Here is a 24,415-nt window from a genome sequence, read left to right on the forward strand (position 1 = left end):
CATGACCTCTAGTTTCACCCTCAAGACAATCTTTAGCCCTAACATGTTAACATGTTTAGCCCCAACTGGTAGGGCTAAGACTAGCATAGTCGTAAGCATGTTGTTCATTTCACTGAACACTTTACTACTGTAATGAACGTTGCGTCTGTTTTTTTATTTTATTTTATCAGTTTTAAACTAGTAAGTACCAGTTTGAGTTTTACAAAATGATTGCTATCAGAAGAGACTAGCAAAACTTGCAGTAGCTCTGTACGTTGAAATAAGGCACATCATGCTAGCTCATAAACATACATACAGTATAGGTGACCTCGACTATAAACTGTAGATTTTTAAAATTTATAGAACATATACAGTAGTTTCTTTGATTAACTATAATTCTTTATTTGTTCATCGACACATGATCAAGTGCATTCAAGGCCATCAATTAATGTACTATCGTCAATAATATAAATAAAAAAGAGTGTTTTCATTTTGTTAAAACTGAACTTTTGCCCTTTTCCTGGCAGTACGTCCTGACCCACCCGTGTCTCTAAACTGGACCCTGCTGAATATAAGTCCCTCCAGGCTAAGTTATGATGTCATGGTCAACTGGGAGCCCCCGCCCTCTGCAGACGTTGGGGCGGGCTGGATGCGCATTGAATATGAGATCCAGTACAGAGAGAGAAATACCACAAACTGGGAAGCAGTAAGTCTATCTTTTACTTGCTCTTAAATTCTTTCACTTCGTCCTTTGCTTTTATGCACACACACATGGTTACATGTCCTGACACATGTAAATACACACCTTAAAACTTCACAAAATGCCTCTGTGCACATGCACAAGCTCACACAAATGCAAACACTCATGCACCCTCTTTAAAGTAATTCAGGCAGTGTCGCGTTTCCTTTCCCCTCCCCCCTGGACTCTTGTGCCTAAAATGCAGTGTAGCTTTGTGGGCAAGGCAGTGGAAGCCAGCGCAAGGCCCTCTGGGAAAACACAGCCTCTCCAAAGGAAATGAAGGGAGGGATCTGTAGGTCAGAGGCCATGGGACCTTGAACAGGCACATATTCATTACCGCCTGGCCAGCCAGTCTGACAAATGCAGCCTTGAAAACTGTTTTAGAGCCCTCCATTGTAACAGTATGTCCTCTGCCTAATGTATGTGAAATGCCTCAACAATTGAACCTTTGGAAAGGTCTCTGTTACAGGTACCAAAAATAACCATAGACCTCTTGACACCCTGTTTAGCTTCAGTCAGCTTCAGTTGTATCTGTTTCTATCAGGATAAACAAAAGCTGATTAATTAAAACACAGCAAAAGCCTACGTGTTTCTTTATTTCAGTTGGAGATGCAGCCGCACACCCAGCAGACAATCTATGGTCTGCACATAGGAAAAGAGTACGAAGTGCACATCCGCTGCAGGATGCAGGCCTTCACTAAATTTGGAGAGTTCAGCGACTCCATTTTCATTGAAGTGACTGAGATTCCCAGCAAAGGTAAGATCATGGTGGGTCGTGGGTGGAGCAATCAATCTTTTGGTTAGATGCAACAAATAAATATTGCTGGCCTGTTGCTTCATTCAGGTCAGACAGACAGTGTGCACCACCATGAACAACCAGGAACATTGTAGTTGTGATGACAACGATGCTGCTGCTGATAATGGGTTCTGTTTCAACTTGTTTTTTAGAGTCCACTTTCCCGCTCACACTGGGTTTTGTTTTCGGGGTTGTGGGAATTCTCATACTCATCATGCTAATTGTCATCTCTCAGCAGCACAGGTAGGAACAGACTCTCTCTCTTTCATGCATGTACACCAACAGTGTCCAAAACATATTCAAACTCTAGTGCATTAATGATGGCAGTTACAGCAGGCGAGATGTTTGCAAAATCAGCAGCAGATTGTTGCTGCCTTGCTCTCGGCGTGGCCATGCCACACACACAAACACTGACAACTGTGAACAGATTATCTTCATCATGTCCTCCTCCTCTCCCTGCTATTGCAGATTAATGATGATTCTGTTGCCACCGGTTCCTGTTCCCAAAATTAAGGGCATCGATCCAGAGCTGTTAAAGGTACATTTATGTTGTTATGGCCTTAGCTTGTCACAGATATGTTGTTATCGGCATGTGTGACGTACGTATGTTGGCCAATATGTAACAAGAAATTGCAGTACTAAAGATGCCAAAGATGTTTGTGGTAATTCAAAACAGTGTCACCATTGCATAGTTTATCCACCAGAGAGCACTGACAATATCGGCTTATATATTGTAATATGATTTTAACTTTCATAGATCCAGTACCAATCAGACTGTAATATATTTATACTGTATTCTATTGTATATGCACAAAGAGTGAAATTGTAAACATCAATAATTGACAGCAGCCAACAAATGGAATTGTGCATTGTTTATTCAGTAAAGTGATTATATAAAGTGTTGTGTAACCACTGTTTTTTTAATTACATTTCTATTGTAATTTTAATCAAAAACAGATACTACTGGGCGTCCATGTGGCTCTCAGCTCAGACGTAATCATCACACCACCCACTGTCCCTCACCCAATCACGGCCTGTTTATCACCTGTGTCAACTCAAATAAACAAACAAACAAAAATGTCCATAAATAATTTAAAAGCAAACAGGCACTCTTGTTTTGTGTAAGTAAACAAGGACATGAGGACCATTGAGGGATAATAAGATGTGAAGAGGGTACTGGTTCAGCATTGTGTCGGGGGTGTATTATTGCCAGATGATGTGGGACAAACAGGCATCCTGTTTGCTCTTTACAAAACAACCTTGCCCCTGGACCTCAGGGAAAAGAAAGTCCTGATAGGAATAAATAAAATAATAATGCTGCTATTTCTTGCTCAGGCAAAGGTGAAACACAAAGCGTGTTGGGTTTGCAGCAGATACTTTAAAAAATGTACACACTAACACATAAGTCACAACGCTGTGTAGAGAATAGGAAAAGGTGACTTTCTGCATACTGATTGTCACACACAAATTTGTGCACATGCAGAAGGGGAAGCTGGACGAGCTGAATTTTATCCTGAGTGGTGGAGGTATGGGTGGCCTACCCACTTACGCACCAGATTTCTACCAAGATGAGCCATGGGTGGAGTTCATCGAGGTGGATGCTGAGGATGCAGATAATGGAGAGAAGGAGGACAACCAGGGCTCAGACACCCAGAGGCTCCTGGGTCTGCCCCAACCCGTCAGCCACCACATGAACATAGGGTGCTCCAATGCCATCAGGTACTGCACAGATTCTCATGTAAAGGCCATGTTTTCATGCTGCCAGATGGCTCTACAAATATGAATTTCACCTTGTTTCTTTTCCTGTGTTTCCACCTGTTTCCCTCTCCCCCAGTTTCCCTGAAGATGACTCAGGCCGGGCCAGCTGTTATGACCCAGATCTGTCTGACCAAGACACCCTAATGCTGATGGCCACCCTGCTGCCAGGCCAACCGGAGGATGGAGAAGCCTCCTTCGATGTCGTAGAAAGAGCCCCAGCCCCAGAGAGCGGCGAGAGGCCCCTAGTCCAAACCCAAACTGGAGGGCCCCAGACTTGGGTCAATACAGACTTCTATGCCCAGGTCAGCAATGTGATGCCCTCTGGAGGCGTAGTGCTGTCTCCTGGCCAGCAACTCAGAATCCAGGAGAGCACCTCAGCCACAGAGGAGGAAACACAACAGAAAGGAAAAGAGCACAAAAGCAGCGAGGACACTGAGGAAAATAAGCAGAAGGAGCTGCAGTTTCAGCTGCTGGTAGTGGATCCTGAAGGAAGCGGCTACACCACAGAGAGCAATGCCCGGCAGATCAGCACTCCCCCTAGCTCCCCCATGCCTGGCGAGGGGTATCAAACCATACACCCTCAGCCAGTGGAGACCAAGCCTGCAGCCACAGCAGAGGATAATCAATCACCTTACATTCTTCCTGACTCTCCCCAATCCCAGTTCTTTGCCCCTGTTGCAGACTACACAGTGGTACAGGAGGTGGACAGTCAGCACAGTCTGCTCCTCAACCCGCCTCCCCGCCAGTCTCCCCCTCCCTGCCTGCCACAGCACCCCCTCAAGGCCCTACCTGCTATGCCTGTAGGGTACATCACCCCAGACCTGCTGGGGAACCTCTCGCCGTGAAATGACAATGCCATTAGGCCTTTAGATGTAAGGTTAATTGACCAGGAAGTCCTCTGCGGTCACAAAAACCTGTTTCTACTTGATTCCTGCTGGAAACCAAATAACTCGCAGCACACAGTGTGGATAAGAGTGTACAGGTGTTTGTTTTCAGAGGGTGCTGAAATGGAGTTGTGAAAAGCTATAAGCTGTATTCTTGACTCTTTAACACCTGCTACATCAATTAATTTGATGCAGAAGCAGCCAAAACTAACCATCACAATCCCAATGCACTGTTTGCTCTCTTTGTTGACATCCACGCTCGAGACACACACAGGTAATAGGCTGAGACTGATTGTAATGAGTCAAAAAGCATTAGCTCACTGCTAAACTGCCTTGGATCGCATTACACCTCTGGCTAAATGTGTTTAGAGCAATGGCATAGTTGAAGTCTTAATCTTACAGAGAGATGTCACGTGTATGATGGGAGAAGACAAGCACATTCTAGTTATGTTTTTCACACCACACCAAGAAGAAGTCATTGCTGTTGTTGATATCTCTTGCTGGCAGAGGTCTTTTGCCGCTCAACTGTGGCTTATTTTATATTCTTAAATTTCTTATCTCAACATGTCATATTATTAGTACTTCAGTACTAAATAGAGATATATTTTTTATACAAAAAGGAATTAGCTAAAGGAAAAAATACACACCCTAAAATACAGTTGAAAACACAACTATGCAGTTTAACCTTGCATTCCTGGTTTCATTTTGTTTAATGGTATGAAGTTCTTATTTTCGCAAAATAAGTGGCCAAACATAGATTATATGATGTCAAGATATTTTTTCTCTACAGCTACAATAGAGTTTAATAGAAGGAATATGTTCAACAACTGAAAAAACATTCAGTACAAATGCACACACACACACAGAGACATGAGTAGTTGGGACAGAAAATACCATCAACAATAAAAGAAAGTCAGGAGAGTCCCTGCATATAGTATTACTATTATATTTCCTTCCTTGGGGAATATTTAAAGGCATTCTGGGAAATAAAGGAAATCATTAACTGAAGTAGAAGTAGAGGTGACGAATAAAAGGGAAATGTTCACTTCATCATAAACTAATTCCTGGAATGTATTGAATATCACAGACTGATTATACATGTCCCAGAATTTTCTTTAACCTGAGTTTATTTATTTTCATTTTATTCCGGCATGCATACTGAGAACATGTCACTGACAGCGCTGAACAGCAGTTCTTGAAGTAAGAGGAAGGGTTTATTCAGATTCATTCACAGCTGGGAGCCGCTCAGTGCAAACAGTGCTGTAGTACACTGAGCATCCACCAAGTGCCTTGCTCAAGGGCACATAGTTATAGAACAGAATATAGAAGGGAAATAAAACAAACACACACCCAGCAGTTCAGAAAAAACATATTGCATTTCATCCAGTAACAGCAGTCAAGTCTCACCTTTACAACCAGCACTCATAATCTATCACTTAAACCGAAACCTTAATGAGCAAGTTTTCTTGCTTGGGTGTTGTATTCTTATCATGTTGCATTATTATTGCAGGGACAACAACTGGAACAAGTTAAAAGATTCTTGAAAGTATGTAATAGCTGTAATTAGCTAACATTTTATACTTATTATCTGCCAAGTACACTGTGTTAACAAACTGTGCCTATAATAGTGTTATTGGCTTGCCATTTCTGTGCTAGTATGCTTACGTAATTAGGATTTGTGCATTTATGCATTGCTGTGTACAGGTAAGTACGGCTACGTATAGGTGAATAGGTGTAAAACCTCTGTGCATTGAAAAACCTGCACATGCATTAACACAGTAACATGCATGCATGCATATACACACACTACATCAAAACATTTGCCTTAATTGATATTTAATTTTGCCTTCCTGATATAGTCGTAACATTTATGAGCTGAAAATTGTCTAAGAAAATAGTTGCAAGGGTGAAATTTTTCTGAGGCCACTAAACCGTGAGTTTCACATTTCCGATCATACTCGTAAAACTGACCACAATTTCCAAACCAAAAATGTTGATTAGGGCAAGTACTGAAAGACCTTGAGTTCCAAGTTCTAGTTTGATAGAGCAACAAATAGATAGATGTGAGTATTTTTCCCCAGAAAACCTGAGTCAGCTACAGTAGGCAATATGTGTGTAATTAGGCACGGATTCCTAGTTCCTTTGTGCCCATCCTTTACTTAGAATAACCAAATTTAAGACATTATTTAGGCAGAATATGTTGCTTAATCAATTATTTTGTCACATTAGCTTGTAGTGTAAGCTTGCCCTTGGTTCATTGACAGTGTAAGTTTTTTATAATGGCCTGTGTGGGTGAGAGGATAGCAGAGGAGACCTTATGTAAAGGTTTTAGGCTTCTCGTGTTTTTTCATCCTATGAATTCTATCATAAAGACTGTGACAAACACAGCAGCATAGCATACTGTATACAATAAGCTATTTAAGCTTAGGCCAATAGACATTGTGCGATATGCATAGTTTTGTGATACAGCACAAAGTATTTTCAGTTCAACAAGTCTATGAATGAGTCAGATGCATTGTTATTGTATAATATCAAGGCAGCCTCCGAATGGTTAGATCTCACCATTAAAAAACATACTTCACAGTGCAAAGAAAACACATCATGCCTTTGAATTATGTTGATAGAATCATCCTTGAGATAAGCAGGCTAATGGATAGATAGAATAGGTCTTTTGTATCAGACAATCCCATAATGAAGAGAGACAAAGCAAGAGCCATTAAATGTCTAAAATTTCTAAAAATGTGAATATGATAAACGTGCCATATCTCTCTTTCTCTCTCTGTCTGTCTCTCTCTTTTTTTGAAAAGAGCTCAGTGTTCTGTTGTTGCTGCCTAGTGCTGATGACACCAGCAAGTCAATGCTGTTGCAGAAATGTCTTAATATATTTACTAGTGCTGTAAGATTACAAGTATATATTTTTTACATCATTAATGTTACTAATCACAATATATTGCTGCTCGGTACATGTATTTTTCCTGCATTCACCCTTACTGTGGTGGGAAGGGGTCTTTCAAGAGAGCACAACGATCACTGTATTGTGTCCAAATGTAAATGATACTGATATTTGAAAAAAAAAAATTTGAAAATGGTCTGTTGCCTGGGAGAAATGGGAAGGTATGATTTGGTTCAGTTATCTGTTTGGTAGCAACAATAGGACAGTTTTGCTCCAAAGTCAAGCTGCAATACAATCAACTAGTGATGCTCATACAACTCTCACAGTGTTTACACCCATCCAAAGATCCCCCAGAAGGCACGCTATGTATATGAAGGAAGATCACATAATGAAAAAAAGTACTGTTAAGGTTCTGTTTCAGTTGTACCATGGTGATTGTGAATGTGTGCAAACAGGAATATGCAATGCAATTATATCGAGGAAAAGTTGTAAAAACGAAGAAAAAAAGGTAAATCACTGAAAGTGTTTTTAAAGGTTATAGCGAGGAAGATAAATTGGGAGGTGCTTTTTTGTTCAAGCTTACTGTACAGGTGTTTACTACATTGTGTCTGCAATTTTTTTGCCAGTTCACAATGAGCTCATTCATAATGTAGTGTAAACGTTTGCAACTGTTATTTCAAGCTTAGAAATGTTACAGACACTTTAGAGAAAGCACTTTGTATACACATATATATATCTGATGGTTAAAATAGTATTCAGATTTTGTATTTTGAACTAAATCAAGTCTATGAATTACTGTTATTATAAAACAGCATTATGTTTTTTATTCAGCACAATAATCAGACGATGAGGAACCTTCAATATCAATAAGCTTCAGTTTTGTCCTACAGAGTTTATAGGACATATTTTACACTACCAGACTGACAGAATGATGTACTATAATAGAGTATTTAATGTTTGCTATAAAATTTATGGATAGATAGAGCAGATGGATATAGTATTTTATGAAGTCATATCAAAATATAGGCAGAGTGAAACAGTTATACTGTAACTCTACACTCTTACATTTCTCCCACTATGTGATTTCAGCATTTCATTATTGAAAAGTGCATTTGAAGGGGCTACAGTGTTTTATAATGATGTGTTTTGGCCTCCAGCTTGTTTTGCGTCGGTTCAAGGTTGGCTTTTGTCGCTCTGTTAAGCCTGAAAGTAATCTTGAGCTTGTTGGGAAAATAGTTTAATAGAGTACAGCATATACACCCTGTTTTTTATGACTAAATTCAGTGGCTCCACTCTATATTTCTATTCATGTTATTTATTTGTCTGCTTAGAGCCCTCAGATCACCCCACCACCTTATCTGACAATAGTGGTTGGAGCAGCATGAGTAATGTGTGCAGTTATTCTCTGACCTGTTTCATCCAGGCTCATAAAACTGGAAATATTCTACATGTCAGAATTGGAAACAGCTGCATTGTGGTTGCAAGTGTGGAAAAACCCAGCACCATAATTTATCAGTTTGCATTGGCTTCATAAATTGATATGACTTTGCTCCATATTGTCCTGCTTCAATCATATTTTCAGACCCTCTTGACCTTGGAGCCACAGTCCTGGTCTGTTGCCTGCTGTTTTACTCAAGGCCAAGAACTGTGTTGATCTTTGTTGATTTGATATTGATGTCTTACCAGTTGAGCCTTTCTGTTGTTGTATGTGTGATCAATAAGCTTTCAACAAGTTACACAATAAATGTATATACAGCATCTCAATCATCTTGTGCATGCATTTGTTATCAGTTGTCCTCGGAAATAAAAGAAAACATTTAACATTTAGCTGGTTATGTTTTTAATTGTTCATTTTTAACTTTCCAAAGAATTTTCATGTGTTTCTAAAGCTGAACACTCCTTCAGACTCTATACACCTTAAAATGGACCCAGTATTCAATTTTAACTCATAATCTTATGTAAGTGTTGGAAATGCAAATATGAATGAAACAAATTAAATTTCACTGGGTTATCAAGATCATGTTACTGATTATGATTTCAAAATACTAACCAGAAATCCCAACTTGAAGAACGATACAACGCCAAGCGACTGCACGACAGTTAGCATGTTTGTACTCCCTCATGGTAGGGTTGTACAGCTCTGGAAAGGTCATCACAGAGGCGATCAGTCTCTCTTCCATCCTATCAGTTGCTCCGTAAACAGCGGAATTCTACAATGCTACATGTTCTACTTCCTGTGTTCTGATGCCATGGCTTACGTGATCGGCCACTGCAGCGTGACATCTTGTGTTTCTATAAAAGTTCATTCTGTTTCAACTTTTCACCACAGGCCCGCAGCCTAAACAAACTACCCACATCTAAATGAACGGGAAGACTGGCGTTTTCGCCGCAACGCCTGATTTGGTGTGAATACAGCCTAACTCACTGCCAACTGTCATTAAAAGTACACAAGCAGCATACTGCACAGTAAAGGTCAGCTCAGATCAGCACTCAGTGACAGTAAAGGATGTTAATGAAGAAAATGTACAGTGTATGTGTGTCTGAGAGAGAGGAAAAAAGGAACCGTGTGCATGTATATGTGGTGGCTGTAGGGTGGGGAGTGCGTACTTGTTTGTGAGAAACACAGAGGCACTTTGTGTGTGTGTGTGAATGTGTGTGATTCGCTCTCTCTCTCTCTCTCTCCCTCTCTCTCTGTTGCTGCTGGACTAAGTGGAGAGGAAACGGCTGCAGAAACAGTTGTGCATCATGGGGGGAGCATATCGGACAATTAAGACAGAGGCTGTGTATTGCACTGCTCAGTGTGGGGCTGATTGAATCAGAGAGACAGCCACTCACAGCTCTTCGTCTCAGGACATTGCAGGTAATTACCCATAACTCACTGTTCCACTGTATTGGATCTTCAGCCCAATTACACCCACACAAGCAGTCCACCCTGGCCTCATTTATTACCTCCAGTTGCTTGGTGACCTTTTCAGACACACGGTCCGACAGGTGATTCAGATACATTACACTGAGCAGAGTGTTGCACTTTAAGTCTTGAAGACGATTTCACAGGTTTTCAGCTGTATCTTGACATCATTATGGAAGTGTTAGCATAGAAAAGTGAAAGATGCTTCTCTTGTTGATAGCACATTTGTTAAGGCCATTATAAATTCCACAACAACAAACCAAATGGACAGTTTTTATCGAAATAGAAAAAGCTATTTTCTTACTGTGTTTTCAATTGTTCTACAGTCTACCATCAGTATTATCAATACAAAAAAAGAGATGGAACAAGAAGTGTATCATCAGTCCACATTATGTGTATGCATATACGTGACAAACCAGCTAAATAGTTGAGGAACCAAAATATGTAAAAGCACAACAGCTCACTTTCATTCCCTATAGCCTACTCCTGCAAATATTTCAAGCTGGCACTGGACATGTGATGTACGTGCTGCTCATGTGCATGCAAAATCAGGATAGTTTGAACCACTGGAATTGAAATTGCATGTGACGTGCAACAAAAGACAGCGAATGTGCATGATCCTTGAAAATGCTAGAGTAATTCTTCAGAATAAAAAAGTTGCCTTAGTTAATGATTTGAAGTGAAGAGGCACCCTGTTAAAAGCTCTTTTGGGTGGAGTTGAACGTGGTAAGCCTATACCAGGTCAATAAAGAGGACAAGCTCAATTAGTAAACTCACCAGTTTGCTGTTGAGAGTGTGGTGGTGGTTTATTGTGTAGACCTTCATCGCCATCTGCTGACAAATATTGGGCAAACCAGTTTAATAGCATTCTTTTATATAAATGTTCTCCCAAATATTTTTGTGAAAACACTTCTACACTATCTACTTAACAGCATAAGGGGCATAAAGACTCTGTTATTGGACTTTACTAGCATGCTACAGACTCTTATGAATATCATAAATGTACAAGTATTGTGGGTAATATGATCCCTCTGCTTTGTTGAAGTCACATGCATCCAACTTCTCAGACACGTGCAGGATAGCTGCCAACTACCATCAAGAGTCACTCCCCCCAGATATACAATCCATGGCAGACCCCACAGTTCTTCTTACACAGCAAATTTGACTGTCAGTATGCTTACATAAATACATTCACTGCCAACTACTATGTTGTAACTTTGACAAGAACACACACACACACACACAAACTAAAAAAGTAACTCAACCATCTTTATTCAATTCATAGTTTCCATGTTTGACTACCTTAACACAATACTGTTCTCTGTGCAAGCATCAGGTTTTCAAGGTGACTGTTATCTTCCCGCAGAAACCATCATTAAGTACAGAGTGTATTCCAACAGTCATTCATTGCTTCACTCTCATTTTCCCTCTTCTTTTCTAAACAATAGAGCCTTGTTTTGGTTTTTTTGTGTTTTGCAAGCCTTGTATAAACGTGTGCAATTTGAAATCTACGTAGCAAATTTAGAAAATGCAAAGAAAAAATATACAGGAATGCCAAGTACTCAACATCGATGGTGTGCACGTTTGTGGTAAAGATACACCTGATGTATGTTTAAGCTTGTGGACTTTATCAACAAGTACAAGACAAAAAGAAAGTCATTCATGGTAGTTAGTGCTGTTATATGTGCTCAAGAACAATCAATAGCATACAGACAAACACATCATTGGTATAAATGTTTTTAGGTTTGCTTTTAAATGTTTTTAGGACTTGTACCAGTAATTGGCCAGTGCTTTCAGATTTCCCCTTCAGAGATTTCTGGTAATTACCTAATTCACATAATCTGATGTACTGTAATAGTATCTTTTCTTATTCTTCCTTAATCATTTGTTTTTTGTAGTATTTGCAAATTCTATCTATTTTTTTGTTACTTCAAATATCCTTTGATACTGAACTTTGAAATATCATAAAGTGTTTATCATGTTCCTGAACTACCCTCTCCTCCTTCTCCTGCCTGACTTCATACAGACGCCACTAGAGCATAGTTTCTGCGCCTGGTTTCATAAAGGATGGAGAGAGCAAAACGGAGGAGGCAATTTATGAACATGATAACCACATACACCAAAGGGTGAGAGCAACCCCCTGACAGACATGCTGAGACAGGTGAAACAGGACACGGACAACAAGCTGCCAATACATGCTTTGGTTGGTGTGTTATCTGCCTTATTTTGTCTTTATCAGTGTGATGTTGGACTGCACCTGTTCATCCATCCCACATCTATGCTGTCAGGAATTGCCCTGTCCTCTCCCAGGGTAATACTTGTTGGTAAAAAAGAGCGCTTGGCCCCGGTGTTTCTGGCTGGTATTAATATGAGGCTGATATCAGAGCCAGTTTACAGCTGCTCTCATCCTAAGCTCACACCTGGGGAACCGGCTCATTGGACTGGCTGAGGCTGCTGTCAGTCAGCAGGACGCGAGCGTCACTGTCAGGTCTCCCTGACATTAGTGGCTGCATCGCCTATCAGTCCGTGTCACTGTCAGGAGGCGGGCAGTGCCTCATCACAGTGTCAGAGACCGACCGGCTGCTCACTCTCTGCATCACCAAACAGCCTGCGTCAGTGTCAGCATCAGCTGGCCTTAGGAGAGGCTTCATTGTCAGAGCCTGCTGTCCACTGTCAGCTGTGCTTTGACTTTCACCTAGCTTTCTCTGTCACTCAAGGCCTCACAGGGGCTCCATGGACCCTCTGTGTCATCTGGTGCATGTGCACTGCTTGCTGTATCTGGCCTAAATCTAAATGAAGTTGGCTTTGAGATACTCCACCACTTTGTCTACGGTCACTGCCATGGACAGCGTCATCATGATTTCCATGGTGATGACCATGGTTGTGATCACTGCCTTGACCAACGCCACGGGGGTGAAAATCATGATTATCCCCATGGTGGCCATGACCATGGTGATGTCCATGATGGTGACCACGCCCGTGATCATGATGGTGACCACGTCCGGTGTCTTCCTCTACAGGTGGGGTGCCATCTGCATCAGGCTGTGCATCTGCTTTCTCTTTGCACTCCTCTGGTGTCTCAGTGCTCTGTGGAAAAAAAGCCAAAATAAATTTCAGTGTATGAGCTTATCTTTGATCAAATGTGTTACCAACACATTATCTGAGGACTAATATTTGTTTAAATTAATGTGTATTCTTGCAGTTATGTGTGGTCTATACCTCATGTGTGCAGTCCCCACATATGCGTTTGCAGTAGGTATCTTTGATAGCACCTTCAACATGGCCTTGTCCGATGATTGAGTATGGAAGTGAAATGTGATGGGTGAGACGGCCACACCTGATGGCAAAGGGATAGAAAAGCGTGGTGAGGAAACGAATAAATAAAAATATGTGCTCTTGATCCTTGCAAAATGTGAATGAACTATCCACTACAGGTAACAAACCTGTCATAAATGAGAAAATCATCTTTCTCTCCGCTCAGTGTCTGCCAGACATCAGGCTGTTGCTCGTCCTGTTTGTAGAGTGTGATGTTCTCTGACAGTCTCTGTGCCAGCATGGTGTGCAGGTGCTGTGCTTGCGCCCCCTGGTGGTTAACAACCATGTAGACCACATCCTTCAGACCCTGACTCTCCAGCTTTTGGCGCAGGCCATCCATTCTGCTCAGATGAGGGAAATCAGAGACCATGAGTTTAAAAATCAGTTGTCAAGTAACAAAGTTTTTAATAAAGTTTTCCTGGATAGTCTGCTTAACAAACAAGAATGAACAGGATGCACTTCTTCGACATTGAACTTTGTAATTGTTGCATAAGAAAGACCAGTCTTAACTTGCTATAAGTTGCTGCCAACTTGGCAAGCCTTACAGAATGGGCCATACAATTTAACTGACACTGTTAAATATCTGATACCATTTCTCTAATACTTCCTCACTAACCAAGCAGTGTGCATGTTTTGCCACAGATTTAGGACTCCTGGGGTGATGCAATGTAATGTCATGTTTTGTTTTGTTTTTTTAATGGACATGGGTCAAGGAGGGCAGTGGCTAACATGTAATGGGCACATACCTGGAAGCCTGCACCAAGCAGAACAATCAGCTGGCCTGGAAAAGTGCCACCACCGTCACCTGGCCCATCGCCCCCTTCATTGGCTCCACCTCCCCTATCTTCCAGGCTGGCGGCAGCTGACAGCGGGACCCACCCCCGTCACTCTCTGCCCCGCCCCCGTGGAGCAGGCAGAGAGTGATGAGCAGGCTGAGGCACGCCCACATCCTTGCTGTGCCTTCTCACTGCCCCAATCTCCTGAGCACAGAGAGGAAGGGGATAGTGGTGGGAGGAGGGAGAATTTGGGGAAGGGAGCAAGGAGAAGTGAAAGAGGAGAAAGAGGGAGAAGAGAACGTCAGAGATTGGTCAAACTCAGCAGACAAAAGTGATAGGATTGTACAAAAGGTTGGAGAAGGGTCATCATTTTTACATTCTCCAAATTGCATCCTAAGTATCCTCCCAAACTGTTACCTCTTTTTACTTAAGTGCTTGCAGGACTGGATATAGCTATAGAAGGGAGACTAGTGCAACTAGAGTGAACAAAGCAGTTTATTTGATGTTCCCAAATCTGTGCTCATGTTGTTTCTATACACATTTATGTTCATGGATAAGTACAGTAAATACAAAGAAGTCAAAAAGAAAGCATGCTTGAATGTTGAAAGTCAGAAAGGTTGGCTGGTTAAAACTGGATGCATACACAATGAAAACATTTGCATTCAAGAAAGGTTAAAATATACTGTATTGCAAAATGCCCTTAGGTCCTGTCTCTTAGCATTGATCCATTTATTTATCTTAGCTGTAAAAAAGGAACACTTATAAATACATTATAAAATGTAATGAATTATGTTACTTACCCTTTGTTTAAAAAGTTTCCTTCTTTCTGCTCAGCTCTGTGTCGCTGCAACTCTGTGAACAAAAACAAGTCTCTTACTCCACTGCTCCCCCCTTTTATACTCCTCCTGTTGTTTTTCTATCTGGAAGGAGGACAAAGTTCAGTCCCAGCTGTATGCTGATGCCTACACTTTTCACAAGTTAAAAAACTCACAGTGCATGAAATCCCCTTGTTGACAGGAGACAAATACTTTTTTTCATGGGAAATGTTTCATAGCAACTGGCAGTTTGACAAATTCCTTCAGGAGAAAAGTGTGAGGAGAAAAAGTTGCCTCTTTATTACAGCTGGTTAAGATATGTCAACCCTGATTATAGTGTATGCATTTGCCTTGTAAATCAAATTGAATGCTTTTACATTATGTAAAGTAAATTATAGAGGTGTATTATGAGTCTCCAAGAACATGGAGGAACATTGTGCAATTCTGTTTTTTACTTTCAGTGCAGAGAGGGGAAGTGCAAAAGGACAGTCTCTTGTATGTGTCCATCATGTTTTAAGGCCCATACAAACTCATTCAATATGTACAAGTGGCATAACTTAGTCTTAAGCATTCCTGAGAAAGTATCCTGCAGTTCAATACACACAGACAGTAAAAGTAGGGAAATATTAACAGGGTATTGTGTAGCACTGAACATGGGAGATCATATCGTAGAAAAGGTTTCAGTCGTAGTCATCTGGACACTGTTTTCAGAATCAAGACGTTTCGGCTCCCATCCGGAAGTCATTCTCAATTGAGACAAAAACAGAAACAGTGTCCAGATGACTACGACTGAAACCTTTTCTACGACAGAACACTCCTGGACGAATGAGGGACTACACCGTCTTATGGGAGATCATAAGTGAGCAAATTATATTCTTATAGTTCAGGGCAGACCAAAAAATGTGGAGTACAATTAGAAAAATGGAATTTAGCTCACCAAAGCAACAGGGGAAAATTAAATGATGAACTTCATAATACAGAGATTTAGGAGGGATGAAAAACTGCAAAAGACAGTAACTTCAAAACAATATCATTTAAAATTCAGCTGCTGAAGCTAATTAACAGCTTAACAGCTTCAGGTCCTTTACCCAATAATTCTGGAGACACATTGTAATTCTTGTTAAAACTTGTTACCCAGTTTTAGGTGAGGGAGCAATGATTGCATAACACTGCATTAAAGAGACAGTAATCTATGTGACATCAACAGTTAAAGTATATAAAATAGCTGTAAACAGCCTCAAAGTTCAGTCAGGCAAGTGTGGTTATCTGTCTGCAGAAATAGGCCACTGAGCACTAAGGTCAAAGGCCAGTTTTAACTAGGGGTTGGGGTTTAACAAAGAATAAAATGCACAGTTAGAAATGTGAATATAAGCTATTATCTGAAACTATGATGAGCAGTAGAGCGGATGGACGCAATAAAAATAACACCTGACAATTTAATACAATAAACTTGCAGCTTGTTGTTATAACATTGGAAATGAGGTATTCGTTTTTCTCAGTTGTGATTTTTAAGCAGTATTTTGCACTGTTGTTGGGTTGGTCTGCCAGTCTCGAAAGGTTGTTCCTGCGCTGTGTCCCCCTGCATATCTGTACAAGAGTCACCACTTTGAGTTCTCACAATTAAATATTTGAGATATAGTGAAGACAAGTGCTGCTTGTCCTAATTTCCGGAGTTCTGTTAGGAACACTTGCGCCACACACTGTAGCAGAGTTAGTATTACCAACATGGAGGGAGCACTGCAAATAATCCCCCAAGTAGAAACTAAGAATTGAAGATCTACAAGAACACATACAAACAGAGTAGAACAAACACAAACACATGGAGGCTGTGGTGTAGCAGTTACAGCAGACAACATGCATCAGTGTACAGAAAAATGCAGGTATCAGTGTCTGTAAACACCATCTGATCAGTGCAGTGAGATGTGACTGCGGCGTAGCAGTCAGATGATACAGCAGAGCACGACATGTGACTTGTAGTGTCCTGCCAGGACTAGCTTACTGTATGACCCAGTGTTACTCATTTACGGCGTCTGACACTGTGGTGTATGCTCTTTATCAGGGCACACTGACCTGCACATAATAATGCATATCAGTAAGTTTCAAGAGATCTGAATTGATAATATTCATCTAAGCTAAACTATGCCAAATAACTAACACTAAAAGGTGATACAGGTGGCACAATATCTTAGAAACCTATGTCATGCACCACACTGTATGCCTCACACTCAATCTGCCATCGTTAAGTCCTTTTCTTATCATTTCTTATTATATCACACCCCCTACCTGTATGATGCACCCTTTCATACAGTTCATACATGTTTTCCCATTCATACTATTTCTGCGCTTGTGATTTGCAACATTTGTAACATAGTTACATAGTCAAACAGAAGCACCATTATGCACAGTTATTCCCACTCCTTTGTAATTTAGAACATTGCAACTGCTGCTCTGCATTTTCATTCATTCATTGCATCATCATTTGCACTTTGCACCTCCCTTTATTCTACATGTATATGTTATTCAACTTTAAATTTATTTCCCTATGGCTGTATATTCTATTTGGTCATGTGTGTATATACAGTATATACATTATCTGTATATATTATTTATTTGACTATATATATTTAGTACCTTTGGCACAAAAATGTCTTTAGGGATGAATAAAGTTCTATCTCATGTTATCTCTTCAGACTTCAACCTTGTGTAAAGATGGGTGATGCATGCTAAGACGTGTATTTGTTTTTTCAAAATATTCACACATTTCATGGTGATGATAAGTGAATGGTTTGCAAAAGCTGCAGTGTTGTGAAACTGAAATGGGCTTTAGTCTCAATGCTGACCTTGGTTTACAGCATACTGCTGCCTAATGAGAACTTACATTTGATAGGCTACTTTAAGTATTTTTTCCTGACAAGACTAGACACTATGTGTACATAACATTATACATTAGACTACTTGAAGTGAATGTAACTTTCTGCATTCTGGCACATTATGAAAATTCTTGCTGTTATTTTGATAGGTAGGAGGCATTGGCATTCTTTTTACCATTAAAGAAATAATGATGAAAAAAATGAAAAAGCGATGTAAATTAAATCTGAATACACTTTTAGTAATTGTTCGTTTGCCTGATTCATTGCGGTTGATAAGAAGAACATGTAAACACTTGTCACTCACCGCTGTCACTAAGCAACGCTCCTCGGCGTCCTTGACTTCGCAAGGGTTTCTGGGAATCTGAGGCCCAAGGGTTGAACGACCGCCCTTTTTGGAGTAACGAGAGTAGAACAACGGTACATGCGTCGAGGGAAATATTATCGCAAAACAACTTTCTGAAGCAGTGTAACCAAACGGAAGGTATGTATACCGATGGTTTTTAAATGTGTATTTTGACCCACATCGGTTATAATTATGAAATCTGTCTAGGAAAAGTGTATTTTAATGCGCGGTTTGATGACGTAATGTTGATTGTCAAATGCGAAATGGCGAGCGTGCTAAGAGGCCTGTTACCTGCAACACTCTGGGGTCGTACTATGTTTATGTCCTTTATTTTCCAGTATCGAAACCATTGCATAGGTATATCTAGTCTTGGTAAGTTGGGCTTTGGTTACATGCATTTCTCGAATATGTTAAATTAGTTATTTTGTTCTTCTGCGGGAGGCAGGATTGTATGTTTGCTAGTCAACGTTAAGCTAACATCGAGCTGGACTAGCAAAGCTGTTAACGTTAGCCAAATGAACAACCATGTGTCGGAAATTTGTTGAATTTTATGCCCGTCTTCTCTTGTGGCACGTCAGGATCCGCTCTTAAAATTTAGCAGGGTGTCATTTATATGTCATATTTGTACAGTTTCGCAGTTTCTGGCAAGCGTGACGTTTAACCAAGTTTAGTAACGTTAGTGATGTGGTTCTCGTGGGCCCTCATCTTGACTTCCTCGCTCTGTGCAATGTTGTTGCCCTGTAAAAGCCCTTTCAGCTTTGAACCTCAGACAATTTCAACTCTTTCAGCCAAATACAATTTAATTACAGCATTCCTTCATTGTTCAGATGCAGGTCTGCCAGCTGTGCTCTAAAACTACAAATTCAGTGATGCATTGATCAAAATTTTAAATGTATTCACTTAACATTTAATGATATCTGGTTCTCTTCAGACAATTGTCTTTATGTTTTTTTGGTCATATGGTTTGCAGAGCATTTGTCGCACAAACTATTTTATCCAAGGGGTCTGATCAGGGAGAATATCACTGTAGATGTGATGTAGATGAATATCTATAGCCTTGTGTAAATGACAGTCAGGATATGGTGTTGTAAACAGACTGCCCAAAATATTTTGTTAATTTTATTTTCAGTTTTGTTTATCGCCACTAAATGACTGCTGATGTGAACTTATGTGTTGGGAAAAAAAAGGTTGGTTGTCTTTTTTCTGTCTTGATTAAGTTGTTTTTAGTGTAAACGATTGTCAAAACCACATCTTTTGTTGTGCTTTTGTCTAACAACGCATCAAAACAATGGAGAAAATTGTAACCAGGAGTCAAGGTCAATCAAAGTGACATTGTGATGGTTGCATGTGTGTGTGGGCAGTTCTGGTAATAGCTTTGATACTTTTCTAAAACAATACTAAGAATTGTATGTCCATCTGCCTCTGTTCCCAACAGAAAGGGATAAGGTCAATAATGGCGGCTGAGGTGGAGGTGGAGGTGGACAGAGGCAGTGAGTACCCAGCACACTACAAAGTCATGATGGACAAACTTAATGAACAACGACAGCTGGACCAGTTCACAGACATTACCTTAATTGTGGATGGTGAGTAGGCACACATTATAGGTCATTTTTATGATGTCTTAGTGAAATTCCTAAGCAGTGCTTTTCATTTCCATGCCTATTGTCTCTTGCAGGACACCAGTTCAGAGCCCATAAAGCAGTGTTGGCAGCATGCAGTCAGTTTTTCCATAAGTTCTTCCAGGATTTTACCCAGGAGCCACTGGTGGAGATAGAAGGTACTCTGTGTTTTAATTGAATTTTTTTTTTTTAAGTAGTCAGACAGCAGACAGGGGACTGTAAACCTCTTATTTGCAAGCAAAAACAATGTGGATTTTAAGTTTATTACCCAAACTGTCAGTTGTCAACATCCATTAGAGAGGTAGTTCCTGGATCAATTTTGTAATTACTTAAATGACTTTAGTTGTGTGCACATGTAGTTTTACAAAGCCATTAATGATTATAACTGATCTTTTACTGAAGTTTTTACTTTCAGGTAAATGGTTTTGAGAAATTTGGATTAACAATTGTTTTGTTTAGAGCATGTCTGATTGTCTGAACACATGTGTTGCTTGCTTGTCTGGAATCTACCCTCCACTGTTGCTACTTCTAGAAGAATCATCATATTCCCCAGCTCTCAGCAATGAAACGGAGTAAAATGTCATCATAACTGATAGGGACAATGGCCAAAACTATGAAAATATGACCCAGGTTGAAAAATGTAAATGTCTTTTTAATATATAAAAGTAAAGGGGCATTATAAACATTGTAAATGTGCTTTATGTTCCAAACAGCTCCAGCTAAGAATTTGCTGCTACAGATATGTTTTCCTGTGTTTGTTACTATGTTATGTGGAACAACTTTTACTCACCACTGCTGCTCTGTCATACTCTGACAGGAGTGAGTAACACAGCTTTTCGCCAGCTGATGGAGTTCACTTACACAGCAACACTAGTTGTAGCTGGAGAAGAGGAAGCCTATGATGTCTGGAAGGCTGCTGAATACCTCCAGATGCAGGAAGCCATCAAAGCACTCAATAAGTGAGACTTGCATACAGTTGACCTGTCACCTTTCACTGCTCGAGAAGCTTAAACTGCGTCACTAGAAATCAAAATATAACTATAAGAATTAAAGTGATGTAATTGACGAATGTAGTGGTTCACTGTTTTGTCAGATAGAAAGGAATTTGTCTCAGGATTCCTTACTATAAACATTGTTGTCCCTCAATAAGAGCTCATCTTCTCTTGTAGGACAAATGAGAATCCCTCGCCGACAGCAAAGAGCAAAAGTAAAAAGAGGAAGATTGCTGAGACATCTAATGTGATTACAGAAACCCTACCTTCAGTGGAAGGGGAACAGGTTAGTATGTTCATGATGGTCATAGAGATATAGTTCCTTGTAAAGCAGTGGACAATAAGATTGGCTGAAATTTCAGTGACTGGCTCTATTTTTCCACCACTAAGATCAATTGTTGGTGCTAAAATCCCCTAATGTATGAAGTGAACACAAGTGGCCCTTACTTTGTCCACGCATCATATTGTCAGGACTGAATGTTTTCAATGTTCTCCAGGTGGAGATTGAGTTGATAGGAGAGGGGGCCATTGAGGTGGAGGAGACTGGACTGGAGGAGGTGGTCGATGCTGCAAAGAATGCTCAGGCAGCGTCCGATGACTCTGCTTTGGCTCTTCTTGCTGACATAACCAGCAAGTATCAGCAAGGGGAACCTACGCTACAGGTCATTAAGAAGGGAGAAATAGAAGAGGTACATTGACTTGTATTTGTACAAACCTTAATTTAAGCTGAGTTTTGTGTTCTTTTGGTTTATTAATTGGTAAACTATGGATATAGGGTAAGAGTTGTAGATGTGAAAGGATTAACCCTGCTTTGCCTGTGTTTGTGCTTGGCAGGAGGTGGTGTATCAGGAAGAAATGGTGACTGCCTCCAAGGTACTGGAGAATGTCGAGGTCGTAGAGGTCCAGATTTCCCAAGTGGATAACATGTTCCGCTGCAACAAGTGTGATCGTAGCTTCAAGTTGTACTATCACCTCAAACAGCACTTGAAAACACACCTGGGCTCGCTGGAAAAACCCCATGTGTGCCACCACTGCGGTAAAGCCTACACGCGGGAGGGCGCCTTGAAGCAGCACATCAGCACGTTTCATTTTGATGCAGAAGAGCTGTCTCGAAACCAGAAACCCCAGAAGAAAGTGCATGTTTGTGAATACTGTAGAAAGCACTTTGACCACTTCGGCCACTTTAAGGAGCACTTGCGGAAGCACACTGGTGAGAATGGGAAAAAAAAAGCTGGTTGTGTTCAGTTTCTTAATATGCAAATTACTCAACTTAGTACATTCACAATTATGTATCGTTGACCCATGTAGCATTGAAATAAGTGCTATGTTTTATATGTCTTTATATGTCTGTCTGTAGGTGAAAAACCTTATGAGTGTCCAGATTGCCACGAGCGATTTGCAAGGAACAGCACACTGAAGTGCCATATGGCAGCCTGTCAGAATGGGGCCGGAGCCAAGAAAGGACGCAAGAAACTCTATGAATGCCAGGTACAGTTTGTCCAGAATCAAGGCCACCAAGCGCTCCTAGACCAGTGCAATGTCAACAGTAGAAAAAGATGTTGCAAATGTTTTTTTTCACATTCTGTAAATGCATTTATTCACTTAATGCTGAAAGACATTCTGATATATGGATCCTTTAGTGTGCAGACAGATGTATTGAATGATGTAATAATACTGTATGTACTGATGTATTGTCATACAGTTTCTTAGATTGTGGTGGTTTACTTTGGGAAATGTAGTTTAACAATTAATAGTTATTGCCAAGTATAAACTGTCAGTATGAAAGTGGTAACAACAGAAACTGTTTTTACTATATATTCACATCTGATTTAATGTCAGGTTTTTTCTGATAATTGCCCTACAGTCGAGTGTTTGCACCTAATCTAAGTCATTTAATATCTGATTATACTGGGTATTCGTAAACTACATAGGCCAGATATGATTGACTGGTGAATAATGTATTTCTGTATTAAGAAAATACAGTTTGCATCACAGCCTCCATTAATGGTTGCAAGTTAACAAAGGAACAGAGTAGAGCTGAAAGAATTAGTTGATCTATCGGTTATTCGATAGATGAAAAATTAATCTGTAACTACTTACATAATTGATTAATTGTTAAAGTAACTTTTCAAGCAAAAATGTCAAATAATTGATGGTTCCAGTTTCTGAAATGTGAGAATGTGTTGCTTTTCTTGGTCTTACAGTAAATTTAATATTTTTTTGTTTTGGACTGCTGGGTTGTACAAAACAAGTGTATAATTGAGGGCATTTGTCACTTTTTTCTGAAGTTTTATAGCCCCCGCGATTAATCTTCCGATCTTCCATGGGGACATCCCTATCTTCTAGTGAATCTAGTATGTTTTATCAGTTCACTTCCTATGTTACTCAAAGGGAAGAATGCTGATGGTCCTCTCTTTTCTTCTATGACCGTAACATACTATTTTCTCCAACTCCTCCATCAGGTCTGCAGCAGTGTATTCAACAGCTGGGACCAGTTCAAAGACCATCTTGTGAGCCACACAGGAGTCAAGCCCAACCACTGCACCATGTGTGACATGTGGTTCACCCACCCAAAAGAACTAAAGGCCCATCTCAAACATATCCATTCCATTGAGGACAACAAGTCAACTGAAGAAGTGGTCATCACTGACTCTGCGGCTGCCGCCGCCCTCACCATCACGACACAGGGCATAGACGGAGCCGAAACGGTCCTGCTGGACGATGGAATCCAGGTGGAACACGTCACAGTGGAGCCTGTGGATGTGATGGAGATGGAGGAGACTGCAACAGTTGTGGTGGAGGACGGAGGGGTGGCAGAGATGTGTGAGGAGGACGTGGAGAGATTAAAGCGGGCCGGGGTGCAGATCCAGGTGGTGCACGTGACCACGACTGAAGTTGACGGGCAGCAGGTGGTGAACTCTCAGGTAGAAGTAGAGATGGAGGGTGAAATTGTGAACGTTGAGGAGGCAGAACAAGCAGTGGTTGTATGAGAATGTGAAAAGGACTGTGTCTTAAATGACCTGCAGGACATTCTTTCAGTCCTGAGCAGTTGCATTATCCTGTAGCTGACATCTTAGTTTCCATAAAGAACACTGCATGTGGGATAAAGCATGTTACTTCAAGATGTCCTGCTGTCTGCCATCACATTGAATGACTCGGTTCCCACCAACCTCACACATTGAACTCGGAGTTATGGACAGTTATATAATTTCCTGCTAATGATCCTGTATTTATTATAAAGCTCTTTGCCATCATATCATATTCTCTGTGATTCTTCAGTGCTTCATCACTCTTCATCAATTTTCATGTGGTTTTTTTTTTTCTGTGTTCTTATTTTACCTCAAATGTATGTTATGTTATTTTAGTTTGGGTCACATGCCAAGACAATTTGACAATGAATGAAGTTTTCTTGTTGCAGCTCATTAAACAACTGATATATGGTGCTGATGTTCTTCAGTGCTAATGCTACAGTTTTGTTCAAAGTTCTTATTGACTTTTGGTGTTTTTGTAGGAAAAACTCATATATGGAATAAAACTGGTTTCCAGAATGGGCTACAAGTCTTGCATCCATCTACTGAGATCTTGATCTTAAAATCCACTTGTTGCTTTGTGAGGGTATAGATAAATTGAGGGATGCTGTTGAGTTTATTATGCCTTCAAAAAAATGTTTTTCCTTAAAGCTGTCAATATTTTTATATTAGCAATGGATTAAATGACATAAATGTGTA

At 40.4% G+C, this 24,415-nt stretch overlaps 3 protein-coding genes across 4 annotated transcripts in view; 2 read left to right on the forward strand and 1 right to left on the reverse strand.

Annotated features, from left to right (window-relative positions):
* ghra (growth hormone receptor a) overlaps nt 1–8,876 on the forward strand; it is a 32,489-nt gene extending 23,613 nt beyond the window's left edge. The window contains exons 5-10 of the mRNA XM_044196105.1: nt 507–685; nt 1,322–1,475; nt 1,667–1,757; nt 1,983–2,052; nt 2,998–3,233; nt 3,349–8,876. Coding sequence (XP_044052040.1) covers nt 507–685; nt 1,322–1,475; nt 1,667–1,757; nt 1,983–2,052; nt 2,998–3,233; nt 3,349–4,117 — 1,499 coding nt within the window. The 3' untranslated portion in view covers nt 4,118–8,876. The remainder of the gene's footprint in view (nt 1–506; nt 686–1,321; nt 1,476–1,666; nt 1,758–1,982; nt 2,053–2,997; nt 3,234–3,348) is intronic.
* A 3,870-nt stretch (nt 8,877–12,746) lies between these two features.
* On the reverse strand, nt 12,747–15,003 carry LOC122876208 (selenoprotein P). The gene is made up of 5 exons (XM_044196245.1): nt 14,849–15,003; nt 14,019–14,252; nt 13,390–13,613; nt 13,230–13,294; nt 12,747–12,971 (listed from the first exon to the last, which is right to left on the reverse strand). Exons 2-5 carry the CDS (start codon nt 14,219–14,221, stop codon nt 12,747–12,749), a joined length of 717 nt encoding a protein of 238 aa, XP_044052180.1. The 5' UTR covers nt 14,222–14,252; nt 14,849–15,003.
* Nucleotides 15,004–18,057: 3,054 nt separating this feature from the next.
* znf131 (zinc finger protein 131) lies at nt 18,058–24,239 on the forward strand. 2 transcript variants are annotated; one of them, XM_044196106.1, is made up of 9 exons: nt 18,058–18,214; nt 19,512–19,659; nt 19,752–19,853; nt 20,513–20,654; nt 20,865–20,973; nt 21,185–21,376; nt 21,522–21,897; nt 22,045–22,175; nt 23,150–24,239. In XM_044196106.1, exons 2-9 carry the CDS (start codon nt 19,530–19,532, stop codon nt 23,675–23,677), a joined length of 1,710 nt encoding a protein of 569 aa, XP_044052041.1. In that variant the 5' UTR covers nt 18,058–18,214; nt 19,512–19,529; the 3' UTR covers nt 23,678–24,239. The 2 variants fall into 2 exon arrangements, with proteins under 2 accessions (XP_044052041.1, XP_044052042.1); XM_044196107.1 differs by lacking the exon at nt 18,058–18,214 and adding an exon at nt 18,319–18,448.
* Nucleotides 24,240–24,415: the final 176 nt, after the last annotated feature.

The sequence above is a fragment of the Siniperca chuatsi genome, linkage group LG5, assembly GCF_020085105.1.
Source record: "Siniperca chuatsi isolate FFG_IHB_CAS linkage group LG5, ASM2008510v1, whole genome shotgun sequence".
Classification (NCBI taxonomy): Eukaryota; Metazoa; Chordata; class Actinopteri; order Centrarchiformes; family Sinipercidae; genus Siniperca; species Siniperca chuatsi.

Bases quoted from the DNA above. Each gene is read 5' to 3' on its own strand.
- znf131 (XM_044196106.1), top strand. From the start codon at position 19,530: ATGGCGGCTGAGGTGGAGGTGGAGGTGGACAGAGGCAGTGAGTACCCA. The intron at 21,377-21,521 runs GTACATTGACTT...TGTGCTTGGCAG, and splicing joins AGAAGGGAGAAATAGAAGAG to GAGGTGGTGTATCAGGAAGA. The intron at 21,898-22,044 runs GTGAGAATGGGA...GTCTGTCTGTAG, and splicing joins GCACTTGCGGAAGCACACTG to GTGAAAAACCTTATGAGTGT.